This window comes from Rattus rattus, chromosome 9 (genome assembly GCF_011064425.1).
Source record: "Rattus rattus isolate New Zealand chromosome 9, Rrattus_CSIRO_v1, whole genome shotgun sequence".
Lineage (NCBI taxonomy): Eukaryota > Metazoa > Chordata > Mammalia > Rodentia > Muridae > Rattus > Rattus rattus.
The window spans coordinates 35,951,015-35,977,109 of record NC_046162.1 but is presented as its reverse complement, the minus strand read 5'-3'; the positions used below and the strand labels follow the sequence as shown (position 1 = coordinate 35,977,109).

Here is a 26,095-nt window from a genome sequence, read left to right as displayed (position 1 = left end):
CGTTCCAGTCTATCCTGGTCTATAGAGAGAGTTTCAGGACAACCAGGGCTGTTCAGAGAAACCCTGTCCAAACAACAACAACAACACTACTCAAAAGCCCAGCATAGCTAGCCAGGCCTGATGACACATGCCTTTAATTCCAGCACTCAGGTATTGGCAGAGGCAGGTGGAGCTTTATAAACTTGGGCTAGCCTGGTCTACACAGTTTTAGGTCAGTTAGGGTTACATAGAGAGACCTAGTCTCAAGAACAAACAAAAGACAAAACCAAAACCAAAAAAAAAAAAAAGCCCAATCTGATGGTACACACCTGTAGCCCCAGCACTCAGAAGAGTAAGGCAGGAGAACTGTGAGGTTCCAGGCTAGCCTGGGAATGTATGTATTTTAGTTAGATCAGCGTGCACGCGCGCGCGCGCGCACACACACACACACACACACAGTATCAAAAGTCTATAATCTCAGCATTTAGGAGGTGAGGACAGGATGATCAGAAGTTTAAGGACAGCATCTGCAGGAGTTTGAGTTTGAGTGTGAGAGAATTTCTCAGAAATCCACACGGTGAAAGGGGAGAACTCCTGGACGGAGTCTCCAACCTCCATACTGCACCATGGCGCCTGCTTGTGCCCACCACATAGGCCCACATAAATGAAAGGTGGAAACAATGAACAACAAAAATGAAACAAGCAGCCCCGCCCCTGCCCTCATGGCTTTCTCTTCTGAAGAAGCTCTTTCTCATCTGCATAACTCCCTACCCCAAGCCCTTGGTTCACCATCACCTTCACAACGGATCCTGCCCTGTACCACTGTCCAGTCCTGTCCCTGTCCAGCTGTCCAACCTGTCCCTGTCCAGCTTCACACGCTCTGTTTGCTGGAGTATTTGTAGTGTGTGTTGTAGCTCACATGACATATTACAGAGCTTTCTGTCCTCTGCTTCCTCCTGATAAATGAACTCTGCTAGGTCAAAGCGTTTATCTCTGCTAACATGTATCACAGCCTGAAAGCTCCTGGCTCTCAATAAATATTTGTGAAATAACTGAAGTTTTAGAAGCAGCATGGGCTGCAGGTGTGGTGGTGTAGCCTGGCATTTGTCAAGCCCTGGGTTCCATACTTAACACCTCAATATAGTTCCTGTTTTGCTTTTTTTTTTTTTTTTTAGATTTTAAAGTATAACAGACATATGGATACATACTGGGGAAAAATATGTCAAAATGTTAATGGGAGCTTCTGCTGAGTTTTTTTCCTTCTTTGTTTTTCCCTGGGTTTATTCCTGAAATCCTATATTAAATGGGTTATTTTGGGCAAGCATGGTGGTACACACCCATAATCCTAGCACTCATGACTGAGGCAGGGACATCACAAGTTCCAGACCAACTTGAACTGCATATAGAGACAAAAATAAAGGGGGTATTTTTGGAATGGTTCAGTGAGTAAAGGTGTCTGCCACCAAACCAGATGACCTGAATGTGCACTCCAGAGCCCATATGATGATGGAAAGCCAATGCCTCAAGTTATCTTCTGACCTACCACCCCCCCACACACACACGCACAGAGAGAGAGAGACAGACAGACAGACAGACAGACAGACAGACACAGAAAGTCAACGAATGATAAAAATGTAGATCACAGAGCTCCACATTTTAAAAAGTATCTTTTTTTTTTTTCCCTCGGAGCTGGGGACCGAACCCAGGGCCTTGTGCTTGCTAGGCAAGCGCTCTACCACTGAGCTAAATCCCCAAACCCTTAAAAAAGTATCTTATCATGAGAAAATTGTTTCCTAAGCCCCCTGTGAGCCTCTAGTACCATGCACTCAATGCCACACAGCGAATTGTTCTTGTGAATTTTGTGAGTCCGGTTTTGTTTTTTGTTTTTTGTTTTTTGTTTTTTCTGTATGAAAAGCATCTGAAGTTGGAGAGGTATTGGTGCAATATATGTAGTGCAAGAACATTGATATGTAAAATATTGCTTTTATTTTGTGGTGAATAGTCCTGAAGGTAATAAATATCCACGCCTCGCCCATCCACTGCAACCTCCCCAGGGAACACACCCACCTAGCAACCGCGAGCGGAGCTGATGAGCGACGCTGCGCCTTTAATTCCGGGGCTGGGGTGGGGGCGGTGCAGAGAGGTTCCGCTTTCCCATTCCCTCCGCACCTCCAGTGGCAGCTGTCACCTGTAAGCCGAGCACCGCGCAGGGGCATGGAGCCAGAAGCCCATTGGATAGGACCTCTCAGCAGCAACCTACCCCCCAATCTGGGGGCCAGGCCCGGCGCGGGCGGAGGGCAGGAGTCCCAGGTGCCCTTCGCCCTGAGACTTCCCAGTACAGCGGCGAGGGCGTGACTGCAGTCCAGTTTCTGGGATCAGAGCCCTAGGTGAGCCGGGCTGGGCGGCTGGGGCGACCCCAGAGTCACAGGGACCGAGCATGGCGCTGGCAGCAGCCGCTGCTGCGGCCGCCGCCGCGGCAGGGGTGAGCCAGGCGGCGGTGCTGGGCTTCCTGCGGGAGCACGGCGGGCAGGTGCGCAACTCCGAGCTGCTGAGCCGCTTCAAGCCGCTGCTGGACGCTGGGGACCCACGGGGCCGCGCGGCCCGTAGGGACCGCTTCAAGAAGTTCGTCAACAACGTGGCCGTGGTGAAGGAGCTGGACGGGGTCAAGTTCGTGGTGCTGAGAAAGAAGCCCCGGCCGCCGGAAGAACCCGAGGCCCCACTCCCCTCCAACCCTGGGGTGCCAGACGCGCTGGCCGAGTGCGCTGCTGTCCCAGCGGAGGACAGCTGTGCCCCAGGAGCTCCCCACTCCCCACAGCCATTGGGAGAACGGCAGGAGGACTGGTCCGCACCATCTGAGATACAGCACACCTCTGAGACCCCACCCTCCGGGGTCACCCTGGTTGAGGCTCCATCAGACTCAGAGCCACAGCCCAGGGAACCCGAGAATCCAGAGCTACCTCAGTCCTTGGAGGTAGCGTCCGAGCTAGCCCGACCCGCCAGCGTGCCCTCCGGGCTGGTCCTGTCGAGCACAGAGTCGCCAGGCCAGGAGCCTGCACCTCCCACGGCGCAAGTGCCACCGAAGAAGCCTTGCATGCTGCCGGTGCGCTGCGTCGTCCCTGGCCCCGCGGCGCTGCGGATCCGCGCGGAGGAGCAGGGCCTGCGCCGGCAGCGGTCGGAGGAGCCGAGCCCGAGGGGCTCCCCGATGCTTCTGCGGAGGCTCTCGGTAGAGGAGTCGGGTCTGGGACTTCACCTGGGACCTGGCCGCTCCCCGCATCTCAGGCGCCTGTCGCGCGCCGGCCCCCGCCTGCTAAGTCCGGACATGGAGGAGGTGCCCATCGCGCCGCCACCGCCACCCGCGGTGCCCCTGGAGCCCACGGAGCACGAATGGCTCGTGCGCACGGCCAGCGGTCGTTGGAGCCACCAGCTACACGGGCTGCTCCTGCGGGACTGTGGCCTGGCTGCCAAGCGCGACTTCATGTCGGGCTTCACCGCCCTACACTGGGCAGCCAAGAGCGGCGACCGGGAGATGGCTCTACAGCTGGTGGAGGTGGCGCGGCGTGGGGGCGCGCCCGTGGACGTGAACGCGCGCTCGCACGGTGGCTACACGCCGCTGCACCTGGCGGCTCTGCACGGCCACGAGGATGCCGCTGTGCTGCTAGTGGTGCGCCTGGGCGCCCAAGTGCACGTCCGCGACTACAGCGGCCGGCGAGCCTACCAGTACCTGCGGCCTGGCTCCTCCTACGCGCTGAGGCGTTTACTAGGTGACCCTGGCCTGCGATCTACGACGGAGCCTGATGCGGCCAGTGGTGGCGGTGGGAGCCTTGTGTCTCGGCACCCCGTGCAGGTGGCCGCCACCATCCTCGGCTCCACCACTAGCGCGTTTCTGGGCGTCCTGGCTGATGACTTGATGCTCCAGGACCTGGCCCGTGGCTTAAAGAAATCAAGCTCCTTCAGCAAGTTCTTGGGTGCCTCGCCCATGGCTCCCCGAAAAAAGACCAAGATTCGTGGTGGCCTGCCATCCTTCACCGAAATCTCTCGTCGACCCACTCCAGGACCTTTAGCTGGTTTAGTGCCAAGTCTGCCCCCTCCAACCTGAATAGCGTTGAAGCTACCAAGGCCTTGGTTGACCTAGCAGAGCCTGTGGCATGCCGTCTAAGCCTGTCCAAGACAGGGCCAATCAACACCTGCAGCCTGTCTCTCTTCCAACTTTATCTACTGCACCCTGCTGTAACCAGATGGGCCTCCACCTTCCGTTTGAAATTTGATGTGCCTACAGAGGTGGGATTCTTGTTCCCCAGAAGAGGAACCAAGCTGTCATGCTTGATCTTGGAAGGAGACTTGAAGTTTAGGGTCAAAGGTTAAGGGGCAGCAGCTGGTCTGGCCCCTAGAGGTGTTAACCAGAGGCCTCTGGGTGGACACATTCCCAAATCAGAAGTAGAGGGTGGCTCTCTAGATGTTCAAAGATGGCAACTTTAAGAGCTGTAGTGGCTTTGTGTAATTTGATGCTTTTATTCTGTTTTTAAATTAAAATGAGGTACAGCAACTTTGATAATACCTTTTGAAATTCTATTTTTTCCATTTTTAGGCAAAGTGGTAAGACATTTTCAGTATTTTACTAAATATTTTGGAAATCTGTCTTTTAAAAAGAGATGGTTGAGTCTAAACGAAATTAGTCCAACAACACTCGTTTATCTACCTCATTGTAGGCAGTACAGACTCTGAAATCTTGAATATGGAATAACTATTGTGAGCTTAATGAATGTAACTAATTCTAATTATACTGTGAATGTCAAATATTGAGACATAAGGGTATGATTGGGCTTGTAGCCCAGGCCTTCAATCCTAGCACTTGGAAAGCAGAGACAGGCAGATCTCTGTGAGTTCAAGACCAGCCTGGTCTACAAAACAAGTTCCAGGTCAGCCAGGGCTACACAGAGAGACTTTGTTTCAAAACAAAACAAACAACCACTCCCACCAGAAAAAAAAAAAACAACTCGAAATGAACAAAAAATGAACAAACAAAAAAAATCGCATCTTGAGAGTAAAAGTGATTTAACATAGAGAGAGAAAGAGACACTTTGCTAAATAAGTTTAAACTACTCTGGAATGTATTTGTATCCAGTGCTAACTGGTGGCTACTTTGATTTGGCATGACATTTTAATTTTTTTAAATTGTGATTTAATTGTGAATTCTGATTCTGTAGTTTTCAGTGCAATGGATGACTAGTCAAACAAATAAACAAAAAAGTTATTATACCAGACAAAAAAAGAACTGGTTAATAGAAACGGAAGTGATTGTTACTTTTTATATGAAAGTTCCGAACAAATAAGTATGTGAAATTCGTTTTTCAAAAGTCATTTGAGGTAGCAAATGTGGAGCAGTGGCCTAGAATGATTAGTTTAACTTCTGCACCTTTGCTCCCTCCTATGAATGGAGCAGGCTTATGGGCCAAGAGGTCCGGGTGGGCATAGTAGAGTTGTAAACGCACCTCCCCTTTAAAGGTGTGAAATCTATTTGCCCAGTCAACCTTTTGTATCAAATCATGATTCTTACTGTTTTTGAAAATTATGTTTGCATGTCATTGGTCATACTGAGTGGTTCTTGTGGTACAAGGACTAGGGCTTCCTTCCCCAGTTCTCGTCAGGGAGACCTTTGAAATCATTAAAGGCATCCCAAGAGTCAATCATGAAATGATTTAAACAATGAAATAGTTCCTGTTTTTATTTCTGCTTGTGTGGGGTGCCCTTTTCTGTTTTTCCTTATTTAATGGAGTGTTATTATTGGGGCTGGAGAGATAGCTCAGTGATTAAAAGCATATAATGTTAAAACTCTGGAAACGGACCCCAGTTTGACTCCCAGTTCTCACATCAGTCAGTTCACAGCCTCCAGTAACTCTGGACTCCATACCTCTACAAAGACACACCCATATACACAAATAAAACAAAGTCTTTTTTTTTTTTTTTCCCAGAGCTGGGGACCGAACCCTGGGCCTTGTGCTTGCTAGGCAAGCGCTCTACCGCTGAGCTAAATCCCCAACCCCAAAACAAAGTCTTTAAAATAGCAATAGCAATAACATCTGGTTCTGTGTGAGGAGGACGGAGTGTGGTCCTCATGTGCTATGGAACTTAGGTTGAGGTCAGAGACACATTTCAGGAGTCGGTTCTCTCCTTCCCTGAGATCCAGCATTGAATGTAGATTGTCAGGCCAGCAAGGCAAGTGTTTACCTGCTAGACCATCATGCTGCCTCCCTCCCCCTAACCCCCAGAGCAAGAGAGTGAATCCAGGGTGTCTCCCATATTGGAAAAAACCACCCACTAGCTACATCCTGCTCCTGTTTTATCTATGCAACGTCCTCTTTATACTTCCACTGCTCCTTTCTGGCATTCTATATTTCGAAGAGTTCAGTTTCTTTGCAAAGGAATGGCATCAATCGCACAGGCATTGCAGCTCTGAACCGTGGATTAATGCAAGACCTGATCCCACTCTTTCTACTTCCCCTGCCAGGAACGCTAGCTAATCTGCATAAATTATTTTAAAATGCAAATTAAATCTTCTGCCTCTGCAGAAAAGAAATGTGGAGAGGCAATAATCACAGCAATTTGGTGTAGCTGAAGCTCCAGGAGACGGAATGAAACATTAGAGGTTTTCCCTGGGGAAGGAAAAGCCTGCCTGAGAAGGGGTGACAAAGGTAACAGGGGCAGATGTGGCCTGCCTTGAGAGACAAGATCCCAGCTAAGGAGCAGTAGAGAGAACCGATGATCAGAGAGCTTGTCTTTCAGGAGAGCTATTTCAGCAGCCAGAGGAATCTTCCTATTTCCCCAGTACCCTAAAAACCTCCAAGTGACACGGGTCATTTGCTAAGAGTTAGGAATCAGTAACCCCACAGCTTGGGTGTTAGGAATCATTGCTGATTCCTTACAGGTTAAGACTATGTTTATTTTCTTAAAAGAAGATCATTAGGTGGTGGCCAGAGAGAGAGAGAGAGAGAGAGAGAGAGAGAGAGAGAGAGAGAGAGAACATGAGAGGGAGCTGAGGTGGTAAAGTGCTTGCTTCATAAACTCATGAACCTAAATTAGATCCTAAAAGTCCACATTTAAAAAAAAATTCCGGGGCTCGAGAGATGGTTCAGTGGTTAAGAGCACTGACTGCTCTTCCAGAGGTTCTGAGTTCAATTCCCAGCAACTACATGGTGGCTTACAACCATCTGTAATGAGATCTGGTGCCCTCTTCTGGCCTGCAGTCACATATGCAGGCAGAATGCTGTACATAAAATAAATAAATAAATCTTAAAAAAAACAAAAACAAAAAAAAAAACCCGAAAAAAAACAACCAACCAAACCTGTTGTGGTGCTGGAGAAGTGGGTCAGGGGTTAAGGGCACTGGCTGCTCTTCCAGAGGACTGGCTTTTGCTCTCAGCATGGTGGAGCATGGTGACTCCCAACGTCTGAACTTCAGTTCAGGAGGTCAGGAGTCCTTTCTGAGTTCCCTGGGCACCAAGGACTGGAGTGGTATGCAGGCAAAACACTCATGCACATAAATAAATTAAAGATGATGATGATGATGATATAAAGAACAAGGTGTGGAGGTATAGTCTTGTAATCTCTGTAATGGGGAAGCAGAGACAGACCATTCCCTGGAGCCAGCCAGTCTAGCCTCCTTAGCCTTAGGCTACGGAGCAATCCTGCTCCGAACAAAACAAAACAAAAATCCACAGAAGAAACAAATAAAAAAATCCAAGTACCTGGGTTCGGTCCCCAGCTCTGAAAAAAAGAACCAAAAAAAAAAAAAAAAAAAATCCAAGTAGACAACATCTGAGGAAAGGCACCTGAGGTTGTCCTTGGGAGACCCCCCAACGTGGACATGTGTATGCACCCACACTTTTGCACCTGCACACAAGTAAACGTACACACACACACACACACACACACACACTCACCGTGAAATATACTCAGACACATGTAAACAAATAAACAAATGTAATAGAAAAATTAACTGTTAAGGCAATTAAAGTGGTAAAAGCTGTCACAGGAGGAGAATGGGTTCTTTTAATAGAAGACAAGTTAAGTGTTGGTGTAGATGCGTGTGAGTCATAGCCACAGCACACTTGAAGCGTTTTACATCCCCTCTGATGGAGGTGGGATTTATTCAAGAACGAGGATTCAGGGCACGGGTAATGGATCTGTAGCCTGTGTTTGTTAAGTATGTTCCAGGCACAGTTTCAATAGGCTGATGTTATTAACGCGCCTGTGTATGGCATAGACTCTTAGCATCTGGATGCTTTCCTCACCTGTCCCATTTGTGTGTGTGTTTGTGCATGTGCACGTGCATAGGCACATATTGGGTGGTACGTGTGGGTGCAAATGAGTGTGGAGGCTTAAGGTTGATGACTGAGATAACTCCCGATCGCTCTTCCGCCTTCTGCAGCGAAGCAGGGTCTCTCGATCAACCTAGAATTCATGGATAGAGCTGGTCTCCTTAGCCAGCTTGCTCTAGGGATCCCCGGTCTCTGCCTTCTGAGGCTAGACTTACAGGTGGGCCACCATGCCCATCTGGCATTCACATTGGTTTGGGGACCGAACTCTGGTCTTCGTGCTTGCTCTTAAGTACTGAACCATGTCCCTGGCTCACGAATGTCTAGAATTTTAGTCAGGAAGCTACAAGGCTGTGAAGGTCGAGTCTCGTAAGTGACAGAGCAGCCTCGCATCATCCCTGAACCCATTTATTGACTGTGAGGGTTCGTGCTGGCAACCTCAGTGTGAATCACCTAGAGAGACAGGCCTCTGGAATTATCTTGTTTATGTCACTTGATCTTGGATGGGACCACACCCTGGGCAGGGAATCCTGGACTGTGTAAAACAGAGAAAGGAATCTGAACATCATCATCACGCTCGCATTCACCTCTCTCTGCTTCCTGTCTGGATGCGGTGTGATCAGCAGCTGCTCCAACCTCCAGTGGCCTTGAATTCTCTGCCCAGATGAACTCGCCCTGGAACTGCCAGTCTGGTTAAAGCCTTACTCCCTTACATCGCTCTTATCAATGGACAGGAACTAAAACAGTGACTCTGGGCTGTCCTCCACACTCCATCCCCTTCCTCTGTGGGATGTAGGACCGCCAGTTCCCATCCTGCAGACTGTGGGAGGAGGAGCGGCACCAGGAGTTAGGACTCTTGGAAATCTGCAACCTGAGTGGTAAGGTGGGTGGCGGGGGATGGGGTGAGGGTGGGGCAGCAATGGTGAGTCCTTTCCAGGTTTGCTTTACATCATTTTTTTAAACCACATTTGTCTTTGCAAACAAATACACTTCATTCTATTAGGGAAAGTGATTTCCCAGTAAAGGGAGATTAACCCATGTTTGTATGGTAGAAATTAAAATAGAATCAGCAGGGCTGGAACAGTGGCTCAGCAGGTAAGAACACGGACTGCTTCTCTAGATGACCTGAGTCCTAGTCCCAGCACTGATACAGCAGCTTCCGGTGCCATTCCATCTGTGACTCCAGTTCCAGGGGATCTGACACCTTCTTCTGGATTCTGCAGGCACCAGGTAGTACCAGGCACATACATGCAGGCAAAGCAGCCATACACACAAAATAATTTTTTTTTGTTTTTTGTTTTGTTTTTTTAGACAGAGTCTCATTGTCAGGTCCAAATTCTGTCAATTAGACAAAAGCAAGCACTCCTCAGGAACTACCGAAGGAGCCACTTATCACTGGTAGAAAGGACGAATGACTATCTGTGGTGCCTATTGTCGTACTAGCATAGATGATGGCCTCCAGGCTCCCTCAGAATGACAAGTGCCCATTACAGAGTCAGTGATCCTGGCCCTTCTCACCCTGCCTCTTACCCTAAACTTCTCCAGCTCATGGGCTTTCCTCTCCTTGCCTCTCATTCTTGTTCTAATCTTGCTATTTCAGATATGTGTTCCCCTGGTCTCCTTTTCTGGCACTTTCTCTGTCTCTCTCTCTCTGTCTCTCTATCTCTGTCTCTGTCTCTGTCTCTCTCTCTCTCTGTATGTTAAATACTTAAATAGATGCATACATATATGCATATTTAAGTCTAAGGCAGACATGATAATGCTTGCCTTCAATCCCAGCAAGAGTATTTCTTGTGAATTCCAGGTCAACCTGGTCTACAGTGATAAGTTCCAGACCAGCCAGGGCTACATAGTGAGACCCTTTCTCCAATAATGGTGATGATGGTGATGGTGATGGTGATGATGGTGATGGTGATGATGATACTTTTTTTTAACTCACTCTGTAGACCAGGCTGGCCTTGAACTCACAAATATCCTGATTCTGCCTTCCAAGTGAACACTGTCTTTCCTAACTCACATTCCTCTGCTATCCTTACCTTCCCCATCCAAATTGCCACCAAATGAGCTGAGAGTACCTGTCAATCTTTACAAATATGCTCTCAGGGGCTGGAGAGGCAGATCAGGGGTTAAGAGCACTGCTTGCAAATGCTGGCGAGGATGTGGAGAAAGAGGAACACTCCTCCATTGTTGGTGGGATTGCAGACTGGTACAACCATTCTGGAAATCAGTCTGGAGGTTCCTCAGAAAATTGGACATTGAACTACCTGAGGACCCAGCTATACCTCTCTTGGGCATATACCCCAAAGATTCCCCAACATATAACAAAGACACATGCTCCACTGTGTTCATAGCAGCCTTATTTATAATAGCCAGAAGCTGGAAAGAACCCAGATGCCCTTCAACAGAGCAATGGATACAGAAAATGTGGTACATCTACACAATAGAATATTACTCAGCTATCAAAAACAATGACTTGGGGCTGGGGATTTAGCTAGAATAAAGGAAACAACCAAAAACTATAATCCTGAGTGAGGCACCCCAATTAAAAAAAAAAAAAAAACAAAAAAAAAAAAAACAATGACTTTATGAAATTCATAGGCAAATGGAGGAACTGGAAAATATCATCCTGAGTGAGGTAACACAATCACAGAAAAACACACATGGTATGCACTCATTGATAAGTGGCTATTAGCCCAAATGCTTGAATTACCCTAGATGCACAGAACACATGAAACTCAAGACGGATGATCAAAATGTGAATGCTTCACTCCTTCTTTAAAAGGGGAACAAGAATACCCTTGGCAGGGAATAGAGAGGCAAAGATTAAAACAGAGGCAGAAGGAACACCCATTCAGAGCCTGCCCCACATGTGGCCCATACATATACAGCCACCCAATTAGACAAGATGGATGAAGCAAAGAAGTGCAGGCCGACAGGAACCGGATGTAGATCTCTCCTGAGAGACACAGCCAGAATATGGCAAATACATAGGTGAATGCCAGCAGCAAACCACTGAACTGAGAACGGGACCCCGGTTGAAGGAATCAGAGAAAGGACTGGAAGAGCTTGAAAGGGCTCTAGACCCCATGTGAACAACAATGCCAACCAACCAGAGCTTCCAGGGACTAAGCCACACCCAAAGACTATACATGGACTGACCCTGGGCTCCAACCTCATAGGTAGCAATGAATAGCCTAGTAAGAGCACCAGTGGAAGGGGAAGCCCTTGGTCCCTGCAAGACTGAACCCCAGTGAATGTGATTATTGGGGGAGGGCGGTAATGGGAGGAGGATGGGGAGGGGAACACCCATATAGAAGGGAAGGGGAAGGGGTTAGGGGGATGTTGGCCCGGAAACCGGGAAAGGGAAAAACATTCGAAATGTAAATAAGAAAAACCCAAGTTAATAAAGAAAAAAAAGGAAAAAAAAAAAAAAAAGAGCACTGCTTGCTCTTGCAGAGGACCTGGGTTCAGTTCCCAGCATCCATATGGTTCTTCACAACCATCTGTAACTCCAGATTCAGGGGCTCCAGCTCCTCCTTCTTTTCATCTCCAAAGGCACCACCAAGCATGCATGCGACACAGAGACATACATGCAGGCAAAACAGTAAACATAAATAAATCTAAAAGAAGAGGAGGAAGAGGAAGGAGGAGGAAGAGAAGAGGAAGAGGAAGAGGAAGAGGAAGAAGAAATGGTTTCATACGTAGATTTGCTTTTCCTCTCCAGGAAGCCTTTGGTCTTCAGGAACTAGCCTTGCTGTGGGTAACTGCTACACTCCGGACTTGAATTTCTGAAGGAAAGAGAGAGGATCCAGGGAGGAGGGGAAGTAGAAGGAAAAGATGGAGGAAAAAAAAAAAGAGAGCAGGGGGATGGGGATGGGGCGGGGAGAGAAGATATCTTGATTGATTTTTTTTTGGTTCTTTTTTTTGGAGCTGGGGACCGAACAGGGCCTTGTGGCTAGGGCAAGGGCTCTACCACTGAGCTAAATCCCCAACCCCTAAGAGAAGATATCTTAATCCATCCCTCTCCCACGGAGGAAAAACAAATTCTCTTGGTGAGAAATGCAGCGTGATTAAGTACCAAAGATAACAACAGTGGCCCCCTAAGCGGTGGCCTGGCTGTGACAGTAACACTAGGGAAATCCTTGGGAAGATTTCTTCACAGCGAGTGGACTCCTCTCCTTTCCGTCCCACCATTCACCTCTTGGGTACAACGCATTTGCCCTAACCTTCCCTGGGAGCCTCTGCCATCTGAATGGCCAGCGCCTCCATCAGTATCAGTGAGGACCCAGAGTTTCTGCTAGTTACTGGTTGAGGTACGTTTTTGTAACGAGCAGAATGTTCTCGACAGCTTGGGGTGCCGAAGAACACAGCTTCCCCATTCCATTTCCAATTTACAGTAAAAAGAACACCAATTAAATTCTTAGGAGGAGGAGGAACAAGCGGGGGCGGAATGAGCGGGAGGCCGCGGTGATGCCTGTTGCCCAGCAACAACAGCCCAAGCCAAACATCCAGCAAGGCCCAGGGCGCCGCCTCCAGCAGCCGAGGGCGAGAGCAACATCGAATCACTGCTCAAGCTGCGGAGGCGGCGGGCAGATACATTCCTGGATGGATGTTCTGCGCCCACATCCCCAGCTTCCCTCCTCGGCACATCTCATTTAGTCAACAATTTTCCAACGTAGGCCTGGGGGTAGTGAAAGGCAAGCTAGCCTTTTCCTTCTTAGCTAGCCCGAATTTCTTTCCGACAGAAGCAAAAGGCTCAGCTTCAGCTTTCAAAACCAACAGGGACACTGTCCATCAGAGACAAGCCAAGTTCTGATGGCTACCCTGGCGCTTGTGCGTTTCCCAGACTGTCGATGGCCAGTGTAGGTGGAAGCGTCCACGGTAAGGGAACAGTGCCATCTGCTGGCGATGGACCGCAGGGCCAACGCATCAGATTTCAGGTACCTCCAAAATCTTGAAGTCTGGGACGCCCACACAGAACCTCTGCTGTGAATTCCCAAGTGCCTTCAAAAAAGACCACCGATTGGGCAGGATAAAAACTGAGGCAAAAAGGAGACAAGACCAGGCCGGACACCAGGATCAGCTCTGGAATTGGGGGTTCTCGAAAACGGTCAGGTTGAGCACAGAAATCTCATTATCCTCCGTTCGGAAAAACCTGGCGCAGAACCAAGGTTTGTTCTAGCCAGAAGATGGCACTCGTCCCTATCCCCACCCATAAGCTAGAGGTGCTCTGAAATACACACTTTCCATTGGCTGAATGGACAAGGTTAGATGTGTTTCTAAGAATATCCTAAAAGAAGCATGCAATGGGAATTGCGTAGGGCAACCGGCAGAGATCAGTAACTTCCGCGCAGAAGGCTCCTCCAAGAGACCTTAGTGCCCAGACCCTGCCCACGGGTTCAAAGCAACAAGAGTAAAGCATAATGTTAGAACCCGCCGTGGCCCCGGCAGGAGCCTCATGCGTTTTTTTTTTTTTTTTAAATATAAAATCTCACAATGAGAACATTGTTCTGTGCTCAATAGCCCGACTGTTGCAACTGATGCTTTTAGTATGAATACGGCCATTAACAACCCCCAGCCATTTGCACTTAGTGACAATACACATCAGAAAACAAGCCCAGAAGCAGAGATTTCTTACTTTGAGGTCTGTTGGCTTTAAATACACATTCGCGTGCTCTCTAATGTGCCCAAGTTCCAAAAATACCCCGAGCCTTTGAGAGAAAATAGTTTTATCTCTGATGTCTGCAGCTGAGATACTGAAGCCCGTCTCATGTTAATTTGCAAAGCTGGTCGTCTGTACGTGGGGCTGCTGCACCACACACACAGGGGTTTGTCCTGTGTTTTGGACCATCACATACCACCCCAGGGTCGCCTTTTCTAAACACAGTACAAGTCCTAGCTGCCTTTCTGGGGCTTCGGGCCTCATCTTCAACTTCCTCCCTCTGTTCCCTTCTTGTCTGGCTTATTCAGAACTGGTCTCTGACCAACAGCTGGATAAGCTCAATTTTGTGTTTTGAGGTGTATATTGTGTGTGTGTGGGGGCATTTACAAAAAGTCTCTAGGTTGGTCGTAACTCATGGTTCTTAAGAAAAACCTAGGGGTTGAGGATTTAGCTCAGTGGTAGAGCGCTTGCCTAGGAAGCGCAAGGCCCTGGGTTCGGGTTCGGTCCCCACGAAAAAAAAAAGAATCAAAAAAAAGAAAAGAAAAGAAAAGAAAAACCCCCAGCTAAGACTGAACCCCAGTGAACGTGATTGTTGGGGGAGGGCGGCAATGGGGGAGGGTGGGGAGGGAACATCCATAAAGAAGGGAGGGGAGGGATTAGGGGATGTTTGCCCAGAAACCGTGAAAGGGAATAACATTCGAAATGTAAATAAGAAATACTCAAGTTAATAAAAAATAAAATAAAATAAAAAAGAAAGAAAAACCTCTCATCTCCACCTGGCAAGTGCTTTGATAACAGACTGTAAACTCAGTGGACTTTTTTTTGGGGGGGGGTGAGGGATGGGGGATGGGAAGCAGAGTCGGTTGTGATGGTTAGACAAAACCATGAGTTTGCCCATGGGTATGTGGATGCTATAGCATTGGTGTTGGGTCAAAAGACAACTTCTGGGAGTTGGTTTTGTTCTTCTGTGGAATCAGGGGGTTTGAACTCAGGTTATCAGACTTGCACAGCAAATCCTTTTGACAGCTAAGACATCTCACTGGCTGAAGACCTCAGCTTTTGTGGTGGTGACGCAGTTAGCAATTGCTGGGGGGGGGGGTGCGGGGCAGTGGCGTGCTCCTCGGCCCCTCCTGCTTTCAAACTTGGTTCTCCAGTCTCCCCAGACATTGCTGGGCCAGACTCTGCCAATGCCCTCTTCCATTCTGGTCATCCTGGACTGCTGCTGGCATTTGCCAAGGAGATCCCCCCGCCCCCACTCTCCACTTTCCCTTGTTGAGTGCGAGCAATGCCTGCCCTTCTTAGAGAATTTATTAGAACATAAAATGCGACACTCATTTACACCTTAAGCTGCAGTGTTCTCCTCTCTCCGACCCTTCTGTCTCCCACCGACTCTGACAGAGGGACTCGCCATCACACGGGGAGCGTGCAGGGTTCGTGATCCTTCCTCACATGCCAAGTGGGCACTCCATAACCCAGCTGTATCTGTAGCCTTCTCTTTTAAGCTACTCTTATATTTATTTGTTTATTTGGGAGTGTTTTGCTTGCGTGTATGTGTGCCACCTTTGTGCAAACCAGACAGTGTCAGATCCCCTGCCCGGGGTGAGTCACACAGCGTGGATGATGGGACCCAAATGCTCTGGAAGAACAGCAAGTGGTCTTAACGCCTGGGCCGTCTCTCCAGCTTCTCACTCCAGCCCCCCGCCTCCCATCCCTGCAGTCCTCTTTTTATGATTTATTTTGAGGCAGAGTCTCCTAGGTCCCCCAGGCTGGCTTTGAGTTCCCTTTGTAGCCCAGATAGGCCTTGACCTCAAAATCTCCCCATCTCAGCCTCCCATATAGTTGGGATTACAACTACACCTCCAGGCCAGGCTTTGGATACTGCAGTTTTTAAAACCCACAAATTAATTCCTAAATAATTACAAATCGAATAAGGTCACAGGAGAACACTGTGGGAAGGTGTGTCCTGGGAAGGCCTGGTCTGACTCCTCCCTCGTCCCTCAAGGGAAAGCTCTCTGTATAAAGCAAGGCTCCAGTTGTGGGTGAGCCTGGGACAGTGTTCCCACCTCCGCCACCTGTAACTAGATAAGGGTAGCAAGAAAAGGTTGTTTGTCTAGAGGACGGATTCCTGGGGCCCAGGATAGTCTGGGAGAAAGGGGATGATGGCTGAGGTCGCTCCAGATAGTGTCCAGTTGTTCCTTAAGGAACCGAATTCGATCGTCCAGGCTGCGCTGCTGTGACAGGATCCTGGCTTTGGCGGCCAGCAGCACACAATAGGAGCGTAGATGCTCTGCGGGCAGCTCCCGCTCCAACACCTGACGCAGGGTTTGCTCCCGCCGAGCCACGTGCTCCTTCAGCTCCTTGGCGTCCTCTTGCTGTCGCTGCAGAAGCAGGAGTCGCTGCAGCAGAGAGGCCTAAAACCACCGGGAGAGGGCGCAATGAACACCTGCTGTCAGGATGATCCCGGCGGTAGACCAAAGGCCCCTCCAAACCCTGCTCTTCCCCCAACCTCAATCTCTCTTACCCTCTCATCCGGGTCGCTGTCTGAGCCCGCCCTAGCCAAGGCGAGGTTCACACGGGTCAGGCGACTGCCTAGCAGCAGTAGAAGACCAAGCACGCGCTCTAGATCAGTCATGAACCGGCGGAACCGTTCCAGCTCCCGGGGAGTGCAGGCTTGGCTCACTGCAGCCTCCAGAGCTCCGTTGTGTCGAGTCCAGTCCGCGGCCTTCCCCCGCAGTCGCTCCTGCTCAGCGTGAAGGTCCTGCAGCATCTTTTGGAGGAGGCGGGCTAGTTCCACCTGCCAGGAGGGCCTAGGTATTCAAAAACTGGGCCAAGTCTGGATTTCTCCAACCAGACACTAAGCTGCGGGGCCCACCCAGCTTCCATCCACCCTACCCACCCCACCTCACCCCCACTCACTTTCTTGGCCTGGGTGCTGTTTCCTTCTGGGAATCCCTGGCCACTTGATTGGTCAGGCACAGGGTCAGGGGTAGAGTTTTCAGACCTTGATGCCTCCTGGGAAGTTGGCAGTTCCTGGGTGAAGTGGCATCCACAGGACCTGAGGACAAAGCCAAAGTTCTCTGAATTTTTCGGCCTTAGACTGCAGATACTCAGAATCAGGAGTCCTTAGTGCCTGTCGCTCACCCTTCCTCCGATGCACCAGCCTTCTCTCCAGCCTCCTCACGGGCTGGCCTCATCGCACTCCGGATCTCTTCGGCAGGAAAAAGCCCATCCAACAGGCCCAGAGGTGGCTCTGGACCAGGCTGGGCGGCAAGAGTATCACTCAAAAAGGGATCCAGTCTGGCCAACTCCTGAACCAGCTCCTCAAAATGCCGACTAGGCCAAGTAGGCTTGGAACCTAGCTGGCCCCAAGTCAGGGAAGTGTGGTGAGGGGACCCTGGAGTCTCAGAGTCTGAAGGTGTCAAGACATCGACTGAGGGAGGGTTGAGGAGGTTTTTCTCTGTAGCTGCAGAGGGGTCAGTGGTCCCATTAGTGTCAAAGGTTGGGGTGTCATCGTTTGTAGTCTCGGGAGCGCTACGGCTTGTAGGTCTGGAGATATGCACAGAGCCATTCACCCCTTGCCAACAGTTGTCTGATCCTGTGATCCCTGGAACCTCATGGAGAGCTCTCTCTGCTGAGACTGTAATCTGACCAGCTTTTTTGCTTAAGCCATTTTCAGACTGCCGGTAGGAGGTGCTGGAAGTGGAAGGCATACTGAATCAGAAAAGGCTCAGACACAGACAAGAGCTCACTTTTCAAGGGCTGGCCGCCTGCCACCAGGACATTACAAGAGAGAGTTCCCAGCCCTCTGGCATTTTCTAGACGTATATGTGTGTGGAGGTGTCTCTGAGTGCTTGGACACAAGAGGGGATTCACCTGGTTGGGAGCCCTTGGGGGGCATGGGAATCTTGAGGTGATGGTGTTTTGGCTTCTTTCAGGAACACTTCATCGTCAGGGAGGGAGGGGCCCGGAGTAGACACCGTGGTCTCAGGGATTCTTCGAGCACAGCCAGCTGGTTTGGTCTGGAGAGCCTCTCCAGGACACACCACTGCAGCCTCCTTCTGAGTCAAGAACCTAGAGGCAGGGAGCCTACAGTGACCAGGAAAGAGGCCCTTCCTACTGCCCAGAGAAACAAGCAGAACACTCAGTTTGCAAAAGACAGTCAGAAGACTCAGACGGAGGCAGGTAGACTGTCCTGTGACGATTAGTCAACTTGACTGGGTCTGGAATTACCTAGGAGACACACCTCTGACCGACTGTGAGGGGGTTTCCAGAGAGGAGTCACTGAGGAGGAAAGATGTAAATGTGTGAGGAGAGTGTCTGAGACTGTAATCTGACTGAATGTGGGCAGTGCCACCCCATGGACTAGGGTTCTAGGACTGAACAGAAGTGGAAAGAGAGAGAAAGAGCAGTGAGCACCAACAGGAATTTGTTTCCTGATGGAGTGTAACCAGAAGCGTCACACTCCCTGAATCCAAGCCTGCTGCTGTGACAGAGTCCACTCTCTTCCACCGAGAGCTGGTGAAATAAGTATATGTTCTTTAAGTCCCCTTTCTTAGGAATTTGGTCTCAATATAGGGAAAGTAATAGATACAGGACCCGTGATCCCCTTTTAAAGGAAGACCCGTGAAAGCTGACACTTTGTCCCCAAAGGGTTCCAAGTCTCTCACCTGGAAAGCTTGGTCTGAAGCGGTGGTCTGGGGGTGTCTGCTCTTTGAGGAACAACCTAGAACAGGGAAACAGCGTCCTGAAACATAGCCTCCCAGATGCCGCCCTCCCCCACCAGCCAACGTCTTTTATCTTCCATACCTGGACAGTGGCCACAGTCCTTTCTGAACCCGTGCAGCCTGAAACACTCTGACTCCGACCCGCAGGTCTGTGGGCACTGGCAAGATTCGCGGACCGGGAGTTCAGCTCCGTTGAGCTTTGGGACTGGGTCTCCTGCAGCCCTTTGGACTTAGCGTGCATCCCACGCTGCAACTCCTGCGTGGAATAAGCCTCTCTCAAGCCCTCGCCCGTGAGCCCACCGCTCCAACCCACACGATGCAATTTGCCTGGCTCCGAGAAGCAGCACAGCCGCTGCTGGCTGGCGAGATGCCCCCGGCCAGCAGCCCCCAGAGCTGGGACCGCGGAGCGCGCCGGCTCCGCTTCTCCTAGCTCCTGGCTGCTGGAGGCGGAGCGCACGTGCCCCGTGGGAGGTCGCGCGGGGAGTGCAGGACGCAAGCGGCCCGGCAGGCTCATGCGGAGCTCCTTTCGCTGGAAGGACGTCTCCCGCAGCACTCGCCGCTGTGCGCCCTGCAGCCGCTGGCGGTAGGCGGCCCGCGAAGCTGGCGGGCTGGGCGGCTCTGCGGTGCGTGCTGTAGCTTCAGCCTCCGCGGTCAGCGCGTACAGCAGCGGGGTGTCTTGTCTGCTTAGTGGTCCCGCGTTCCCCTGAACCTCTGGGGGTCGTGGGTCACTGTGCCCAGCGACTGCGGGCCCAGGTCCCTGGGTCATTGAAGGCACAGCGTCTTTTGAGGTAGGGGATCGGTTGCCCCAAACCACTCGCACGTAGTCCCAATCTAGGTAAGGGAGCCGCTCGGTGCCAGGGGACGGCGTGCGAGTCTCGGGACCACCAGACGCCGTGGAGAAAGAGCTGTAGGCAGAGTCGGCGCGAGTGGACAGCCGTCGCAAGTCCAGGCTTTCAGTGTCTGAGGCCTGAGAGGAGCGGTCTCTCCCAGTACCCATAGGTCTCCATAGTTGTACAGTTGGGAACTGGAGTTGGTGGACCTGGTGGGGACTGAAAAGAACAAAAACCAAAAAATCAAAACACAGATGGACTGTGGGTGAAGGTAAGGGCTAGGACAACCTGCTGGCTCCTTTACCACGGAGAACTGGGGGCTTACATGTTCCCTCTCTGGTCCTACGGTCCCTAGCTCTGGCATTTTTTCCCCCGGAGCTGAGGACCGAACCCAGGGCCTTGCGCTTAGCCAGGCAAGCGCTCTACCACTGAGCTAAATCCCCAACCCCTGGCATCTTCTTTCTCCTCAGTATGGTAGAGAAACTTTTGAGGTTGAGAAGGCATGGGCCAGGTAGCGCGCAAGTCTGGGTGTTGGGAACCTTGGTTCTGACTCAGTAAGTTCACTCCCTTGCCAGTCACCTCTGCTCTCACACCTCCCGCGGTGCTGAGAACAGGCGCATGCTCAAACCCCAGGCCCACCCAGTCTGCTTCCTGACCATTCTGTTAGCGTCTCTGTGTGATCTTTCCCTGATAAACAAGGATCAAGAACGTTGAGATCACAGAGGAGCCTAGAAAAGGGAAGCAAGAGGCGAGGCAGGAGCAGACGCAGCTTCACAATCTATCCACCCCATTCTGTGCCCATTCTGGTCCAAGCGGCTAGTATAAATATTCATCTTAGTCTTCTTCAGATGAGAACCCCGCGGTTCTGAGGAGGAACTGATTGGCCCAGAGACACACACAGTTCGTTAAGTGTGGCAGAGCCTTGGCTGGAATCTAGGCAAGCCTCCAAGCTCACTGTAGCCAAAATCAATTTCCTAGAGGCAAACCCTGGCCAAAGCCCTTGCCATGGTCCCTCTTTCTCCAAGAAAACCCAAAGTCCTAGTGGGAAATAAGTCACCTTTAAGTGCCATAAATTCCAGAATAATACACTAGGTGGGCCTGCAACTCTGCCTTCTGTCTAGGAACCTTCAGCAGACACCCACCTCCCTTACACTTCAACCCTAGGACTCAGCCTGAGTCTTGAGGTTCTTTGGGGTCTCCACCGAGACACTCATCACCCATACTCTGCAATTGTATGCCATTTCCTCTCCCCATTCCCACCCCCCCTTTGCTTCCTGGGGACAGGCCCTGCCCTTATTTGTCACCCAGTGCCTGGCACCAGTCCTGGCATGTAGTCAATGTTAAATAAATAGTTGCTGAACAGCAAGAGAACAGACAGAGGTGTGGGGAGTTGGTAGAGGGGTGGCCTTGGTAGAAAAGAAGAGGTTCCCTGTCTCCCACCTCTCCTCCCCCCTTTTCCCCTCCCTATTAGTCTTTTCTGGGGAAGGCAACAGAATGGGTGAGGAGGCCCTGGGCACCATGGGTATAAACAGGTTACTCATGCATTATCAGAAGAAACAGAGCCTGCGGGCAAGCAGGACTGGCTGGAAATTGATCTCTCCCCCAGTGCCAGGAGGCAGAGCAAGGGGGACGGCCTGTGTGGCTGTGCTGGGACTGGCTGAGAGCAGCTCTGAGGCTTGAGGATCTGTGGCTCCCAGTGAACTCTGTTGGAAGTTTGTCCTCCTTGACCTGCTTGGTTGGGGCGCAGAGATTAAGATGTGGTCCTTGGGTGTGGTCTGAAAGCAGGCTCATCTGAGCTTCCCAGACATTTTGGAATTCAAGGTCATCCTGTGCCCACCTCTCTGAGAAGCAGGAGACTATACACTGCTGGGAGTAGGTCCAGGAGCATAAAGCCTTCCTAAAATGGAGAGGGAAGTGAACCTTCACTAGACCTAGGGCCAGACATCTTGATGTGACCATGCTGGGTGATCCTTCATGCCAGTCCTCTTGGTTACGTTTTATACTCAGGGTTGGGGATCCTTTTGCAAAGGTTTTCTACTCTCTAGACCTCAGGAGGGCAAGAAGCTACTGAATGACCGCCCCTATGAGAATAGTCAACTCTTCTAAAAGGTCTACCCTGGCTGTTCAGACTTTTTGAGACAGACTCTTTTGTTTTCCTTTGACTTCTTTTCTTTCTTTTCTTTCTCTAGATAGGATTTCTCTGTATACCCCCTAGCTGTCCTAGAACTCTCTCAGTAGACCAGGCTGGCATAGTTAAAGGTGTGCCACCATTGCCTGGTGGAGACAGGCTCTTTTACTGAATGTCATCTAGCTAGGCTAACTTGTCAATGAGTTCCAGGAATCCCCTTGTCTCTGCCTCTCCGTCCACACCCAGTAACAGCACCCTACTCTTTACTCGGGTGCTGGGGATTCAAGGTAGGTCCACATTCTTATAAGTGCTTTACTAACTAAGCCAGCTCTCCAACTCTTCCTAATCTTTCTAAGCCCACATCATGGGCTGGCATACGTCATTCATGCCTGGCCATGTTGGCACGCCAAAAAAGTAGAGGTGATGAAATACAAAGATATTTCCTCAAAGGAGCCTTTGAGCCTGGAGACATGACTCAATGGGTAAAATGGCTGCCAAGACTTAACTTGAGTCTGATCCTGGAGACCCCTATAGGAGAAAGAACCAATCCCACATGCTCATTGGCATTGCGTTATGGGTGTCGGCACATTTTCCCTCCCTCCTCTCTCTCTCTCTCTCTCTTATACACACAAATAAATAAGAAAAATATTTTTTTCAAAATTAAACCGTGAAAATTTATTAGTGAGTTTCTGTGTCAACAAAGGGTTTTCTTATCACCAGATAAAAACAAGTAAAGATGGTGGAGAGATGTGCCACGAGCACTTGCTACAATGGATATGGTGGTACACAGTTTTAATCCCAGAACTTGGGGAGCAGGGACAGGAGGATCTCTATGAATTTGAGGTCAGCCTGGTCCACATAGCAAGTTCCAGCCAAGGCCCTGTCTCAAAAATCAAACAAGCAAACAAAAAGAGAGCCTGCTGCTTTTGCATGGGACCCCAATTTGACTCCCCAGAATCTGTATCTATCAATCCCCATCTACAAATATCTGTAACCTGAGTTCCAGGGGATCCTATGCCTTCTTCTGTCCTCCACGGGCACCTGACATGCATGCAGTACACACACATACATGAAGGCAAGACACACTCATACACGTAAAAAAAAAATTAAAAAAACTAAACTAAAAACAAATCTTAAAAACAAAACAAAAACAGCTTAAGAGACAGAAAGGTGACTCATTGGGCAGGGCTGTCTACCGTGCAGGCCTAACAACTTGAGCTTGAGCTTCAGGATCCATTTAAAAAGCCAGATCCAGGGGCTGGAGAGATGGCTCAGTGGTTAAGAGCACTGACTGCTCTTCCAGAGGTCCTGAGTTCAATTCCCAGCAACCACATGGTGGCTCACAACCATCTGTAATGAGATCTGATGCCCTCTTCTGGTGTGTCTGAAGACAGGGACAGTGTACTTACATACTTATATATTTTTTAAAAAAAGAACACTGTCTACTCTTCCAGAGGTTCTGAGTTCAATTCCCAGCAACCACATGGTGGCTCACAATGTGGTTGGGAATGGGATCCGATGCACTCTTCTGGAATGCGTGGTATACGCAGATAGAGCATACATACATAAAAATAAATAGATTTTAAAAAGTCAGATTCAGAGTCTGGACAGATGGCTCAGCAGTTAAGAGCACCGCTTGCTCTTACCATGGACCTAGCTTTGATTCCCAGCACCCACCACAACCAACTGTGACTCCAGTTCCAGATGACCCAACGCCCTCTGAAGGCTATTGTGTGTGAGTGCTTGACCACATACACATACGCTAGAGTAAATACTTTTGAAAAGTCAGATGCTATAGTGCACATCAGTAATCTCAGCCTACCTACAGTGAGGGAGGTAGAAACAAGAGGGTCAGCTGGAAGATGGGAACCAGCAAGCTTCAAATACACTATGTAGCAGCAGAAACAAGAGAGACCTTGTATCACTGGGATGGTTTTGTATTTGCTTGGCCCAGGGAGTAACACTATTAGAAAGTGTGGGTCAATTGGAGTAGGTGTGGCCCTGATGGAGTAGGTGTGTCACTGGGACTGTGGGCTTTAAGACCCTACTCCTAGCTGTCTGGAATTAAGTCTTCCACTAGCAGCCTTCAGATGAAGATGTAGAACTCTCAGCTCCTCCTGCACCATGCCTGCCTGGATGCTGCCATGTTCCCGCCCTGGTGATAAAGGACTGAACCTCTGAACCTGTAAGCCAGCCCCAACTAAATGTTGTCCCTGTAAGAGTTGCCTTGCTTGTGGTGTCTGTTCACAGCAGTAAAACCCTAACTAAGACACTCACCCAGGTGGAAGGTGACAATGGATTCCTGAAAGTTCCCCTCTGGTGTCCATAACACATTGTGACACCCATGCTCACACTAACACATGCATACACATTAAATAAAGTCATGAATGAAAACACCGATTTATAATGAACCATTAAATGTGTACATGTATCTGTTTTCTTATTGCCCCTAACTTATCTACGGGATGCTATTGCACTGGGTTTCTGTCCATGCAGAATTCCCATATTGTGCCCTTTTGTAGGACCTGCTGTACCACCAGGACCTTGGAGCCTCAGCACAGACAACACAGAATGTTGTCATTTGTCCCCAGAGCAGGGATTGCAGCATAGAGTCTGCTAGAAAAACAGACTGGGATCCTGGGGATGGAGGAAGGTACTTGTTACCTAACAAAGGAATAAGGGGGCTCAGGACTCAGAACCAGGGCTCTTGAGGGTGGGAACACCAGACCTGGGGGATGAAGGTGGCATGGACCTAGAGTGAAGGTGGACCCAGGCAAGCAACCGCTGGGACTTCAGTCAACGTTTTTTGGGGAATTCGATGAAGACAGTTTTCAGTGGGCAAAAATACACCAAGGTGATGCCTGTAAGTCTGGGTCAGGGGACAGGAGAGGTATAGGAGAAAAGACAAGCTCAAAGCTAATCTGGAATGAAACTGTCCTCTTAAGGGCCACCTCCCATCTGTCTTCCTGTGAGGGCCTGTGCAGGCCTCTCCTTGCCTCCAGCCTTCCCTCTGTACCTGGAGGGGCTGTAACTGCACTCCCTGACTCTCCTAGAGTCAGAGGTTCAGGGTTCCCGTTCAGACCTTAAATCCTAGCATTCCAGGCTAGGTCTGATGGGTGAGCTTTCTGGCAAACTCCTTGGTTATCTTACCTATTCCCCAAAGGTATGGGTGACAGTGCACCCCTCTGCGACATCTGTTCTACAATGTAGTGGCTGGTTATACAGTCTCTGCTGGCCCTGGGCAGACTCTGGTGAGACCCAACTTCCAGGAGGGGTAGAAAAAGCAGTGTGTGACTGACACATGGATATGGATGGTCACTGCCACGGGCAGAGCACATACCTGGTGCTTCAAATTCTAAGCAAAGTGAAAAAGAGGATTGGAGCTAAGCCCTGGGGACCACAAGGGGCAGCAGAACCACACCGAGAGGTGAGGAAAGGGGCGCTTGGGACACTAGGAGAGAGGGTGGCCTCTGATCAGCGTATTTCTAGGCCTTTTCTGTGGAGTTCATGATCCGGGAAGATCGGGAATTGGGAGGGACCTAGATTCTCCAGCTCAAGAACAGAAGGTCGCCAGGCGGACGGCACTGCGTACGCTGCGTCCCTGCCACAGCTGGGCCACCTGGACAGCTCTGTCCCCTGCCAGACCCGGCCGGAGAGTAAAGGTGCGCAGGGGCCCGACTCCACTGGCGCAGCCTGTCTGGACTCCCGGTCGAAAGGTCCAGACAGAAGGACGATCAGGCTGCTACGCGGCCACCGCTGTCGCCAACCCGACCCTCCCGTCCGTGTCTCCCTCCTGGGAAGCGGATCTGTGGACCGCATGCTGTGTGCCCCCTCACCCGGTCCCGCTGCGTCGTACCTGTGGCTCCAGCCCGAGACGCGCTCCAGGGTTCCGGCGATCACACAGTGACATCCGAGCCCCGGGCTCCAGCTCCCGACGCCACCTCCAGTCCCCGGCCGCCGCAGGGGAGGCGCCACCTCCGGCCGAGGAGGGGCGGGAGTCTCCAGTGGTGGCGGGGCTCTGGGAGCCGCGCCCCTTCCTCTTGTGATTCTGTACGTGGCCCCAGTCCCGGGTCCTGGACCTCTAACCACTGCAGAGAACTCGAGCCCCAGGGCGATCGCACTCGCTCCCAGCACTGCCGGATCCGCAGGCAAGAATTTAGGACCAACAGGCTCCTCGGTGCAGAGGTCAAACCCGCCCCGGAGCAACAAAGGCTCACCCTTTTTTTTTTTTTTAATCTTAAAATAAAGTTACATTTATTTATTTACTTACTTATTTGGTAAATAAGTGATGGGGGAAGCTCCCTTGTGGAGGAGTGGGTTCTTTACTGGGATCCAACTCAGGAGATCTGGTTTGGTGAGATGAACCTTTATCCACTGGACCATCTCTCCTTGGCCGGTTCTCTGAAACTCCACCGAGAAAACAGATGCGCCTGGAGTTCCTGTCCCCTGTCCTCCCTCTG

The 26,095-nt window shown here is 50.4% G+C and overlaps 2 protein-coding genes across 2 annotated transcripts; one reads left to right on the top strand and one right to left on the bottom strand.

Moving 5' to 3' along the window:
• The first annotated feature begins 1,978 nt into the window (after positions 1 to 1,978).
• Sowaha (sosondowah ankyrin repeat domain family member A) lies at positions 1,979 to 4,533 on the top strand. The gene has a single exon (XM_032913318.1). The coding sequence runs from the start codon at positions 2,417 to 2,419 to the stop codon at positions 4,073 to 4,075; it is 1,659 nt and encodes a 552-aa protein (XP_032769209.1). The 5' UTR covers positions 1,979 to 2,416; the 3' UTR covers positions 4,076 to 4,533.
• A 10,926-nt stretch (positions 4,534 to 15,459) lies between these two features.
• On the bottom strand, positions 15,460 to 25,821 carry Shroom1 (shroom family member 1). Its single transcript, XM_032913764.1, has 8 exons — positions 25,492 to 25,821; positions 18,760 to 19,726; positions 18,621 to 18,676; positions 17,827 to 18,024; positions 17,095 to 17,646; positions 16,870 to 17,008; positions 16,475 to 16,747; positions 15,460 to 16,364 (listed from the first exon to the last, which is right to left on the bottom strand). The coding sequence occupies exons 2-8, from the start codon at positions 19,672 to 19,674 to the stop codon at positions 16,032 to 16,034; spliced, it is 2,466 nt and encodes an 821-aa protein (XP_032769655.1). The 5' UTR covers positions 19,675 to 19,726; positions 25,492 to 25,821; the 3' UTR covers positions 15,460 to 16,031.
• Between the last annotated feature and the right edge of the window lie 274 nt (positions 25,822 to 26,095).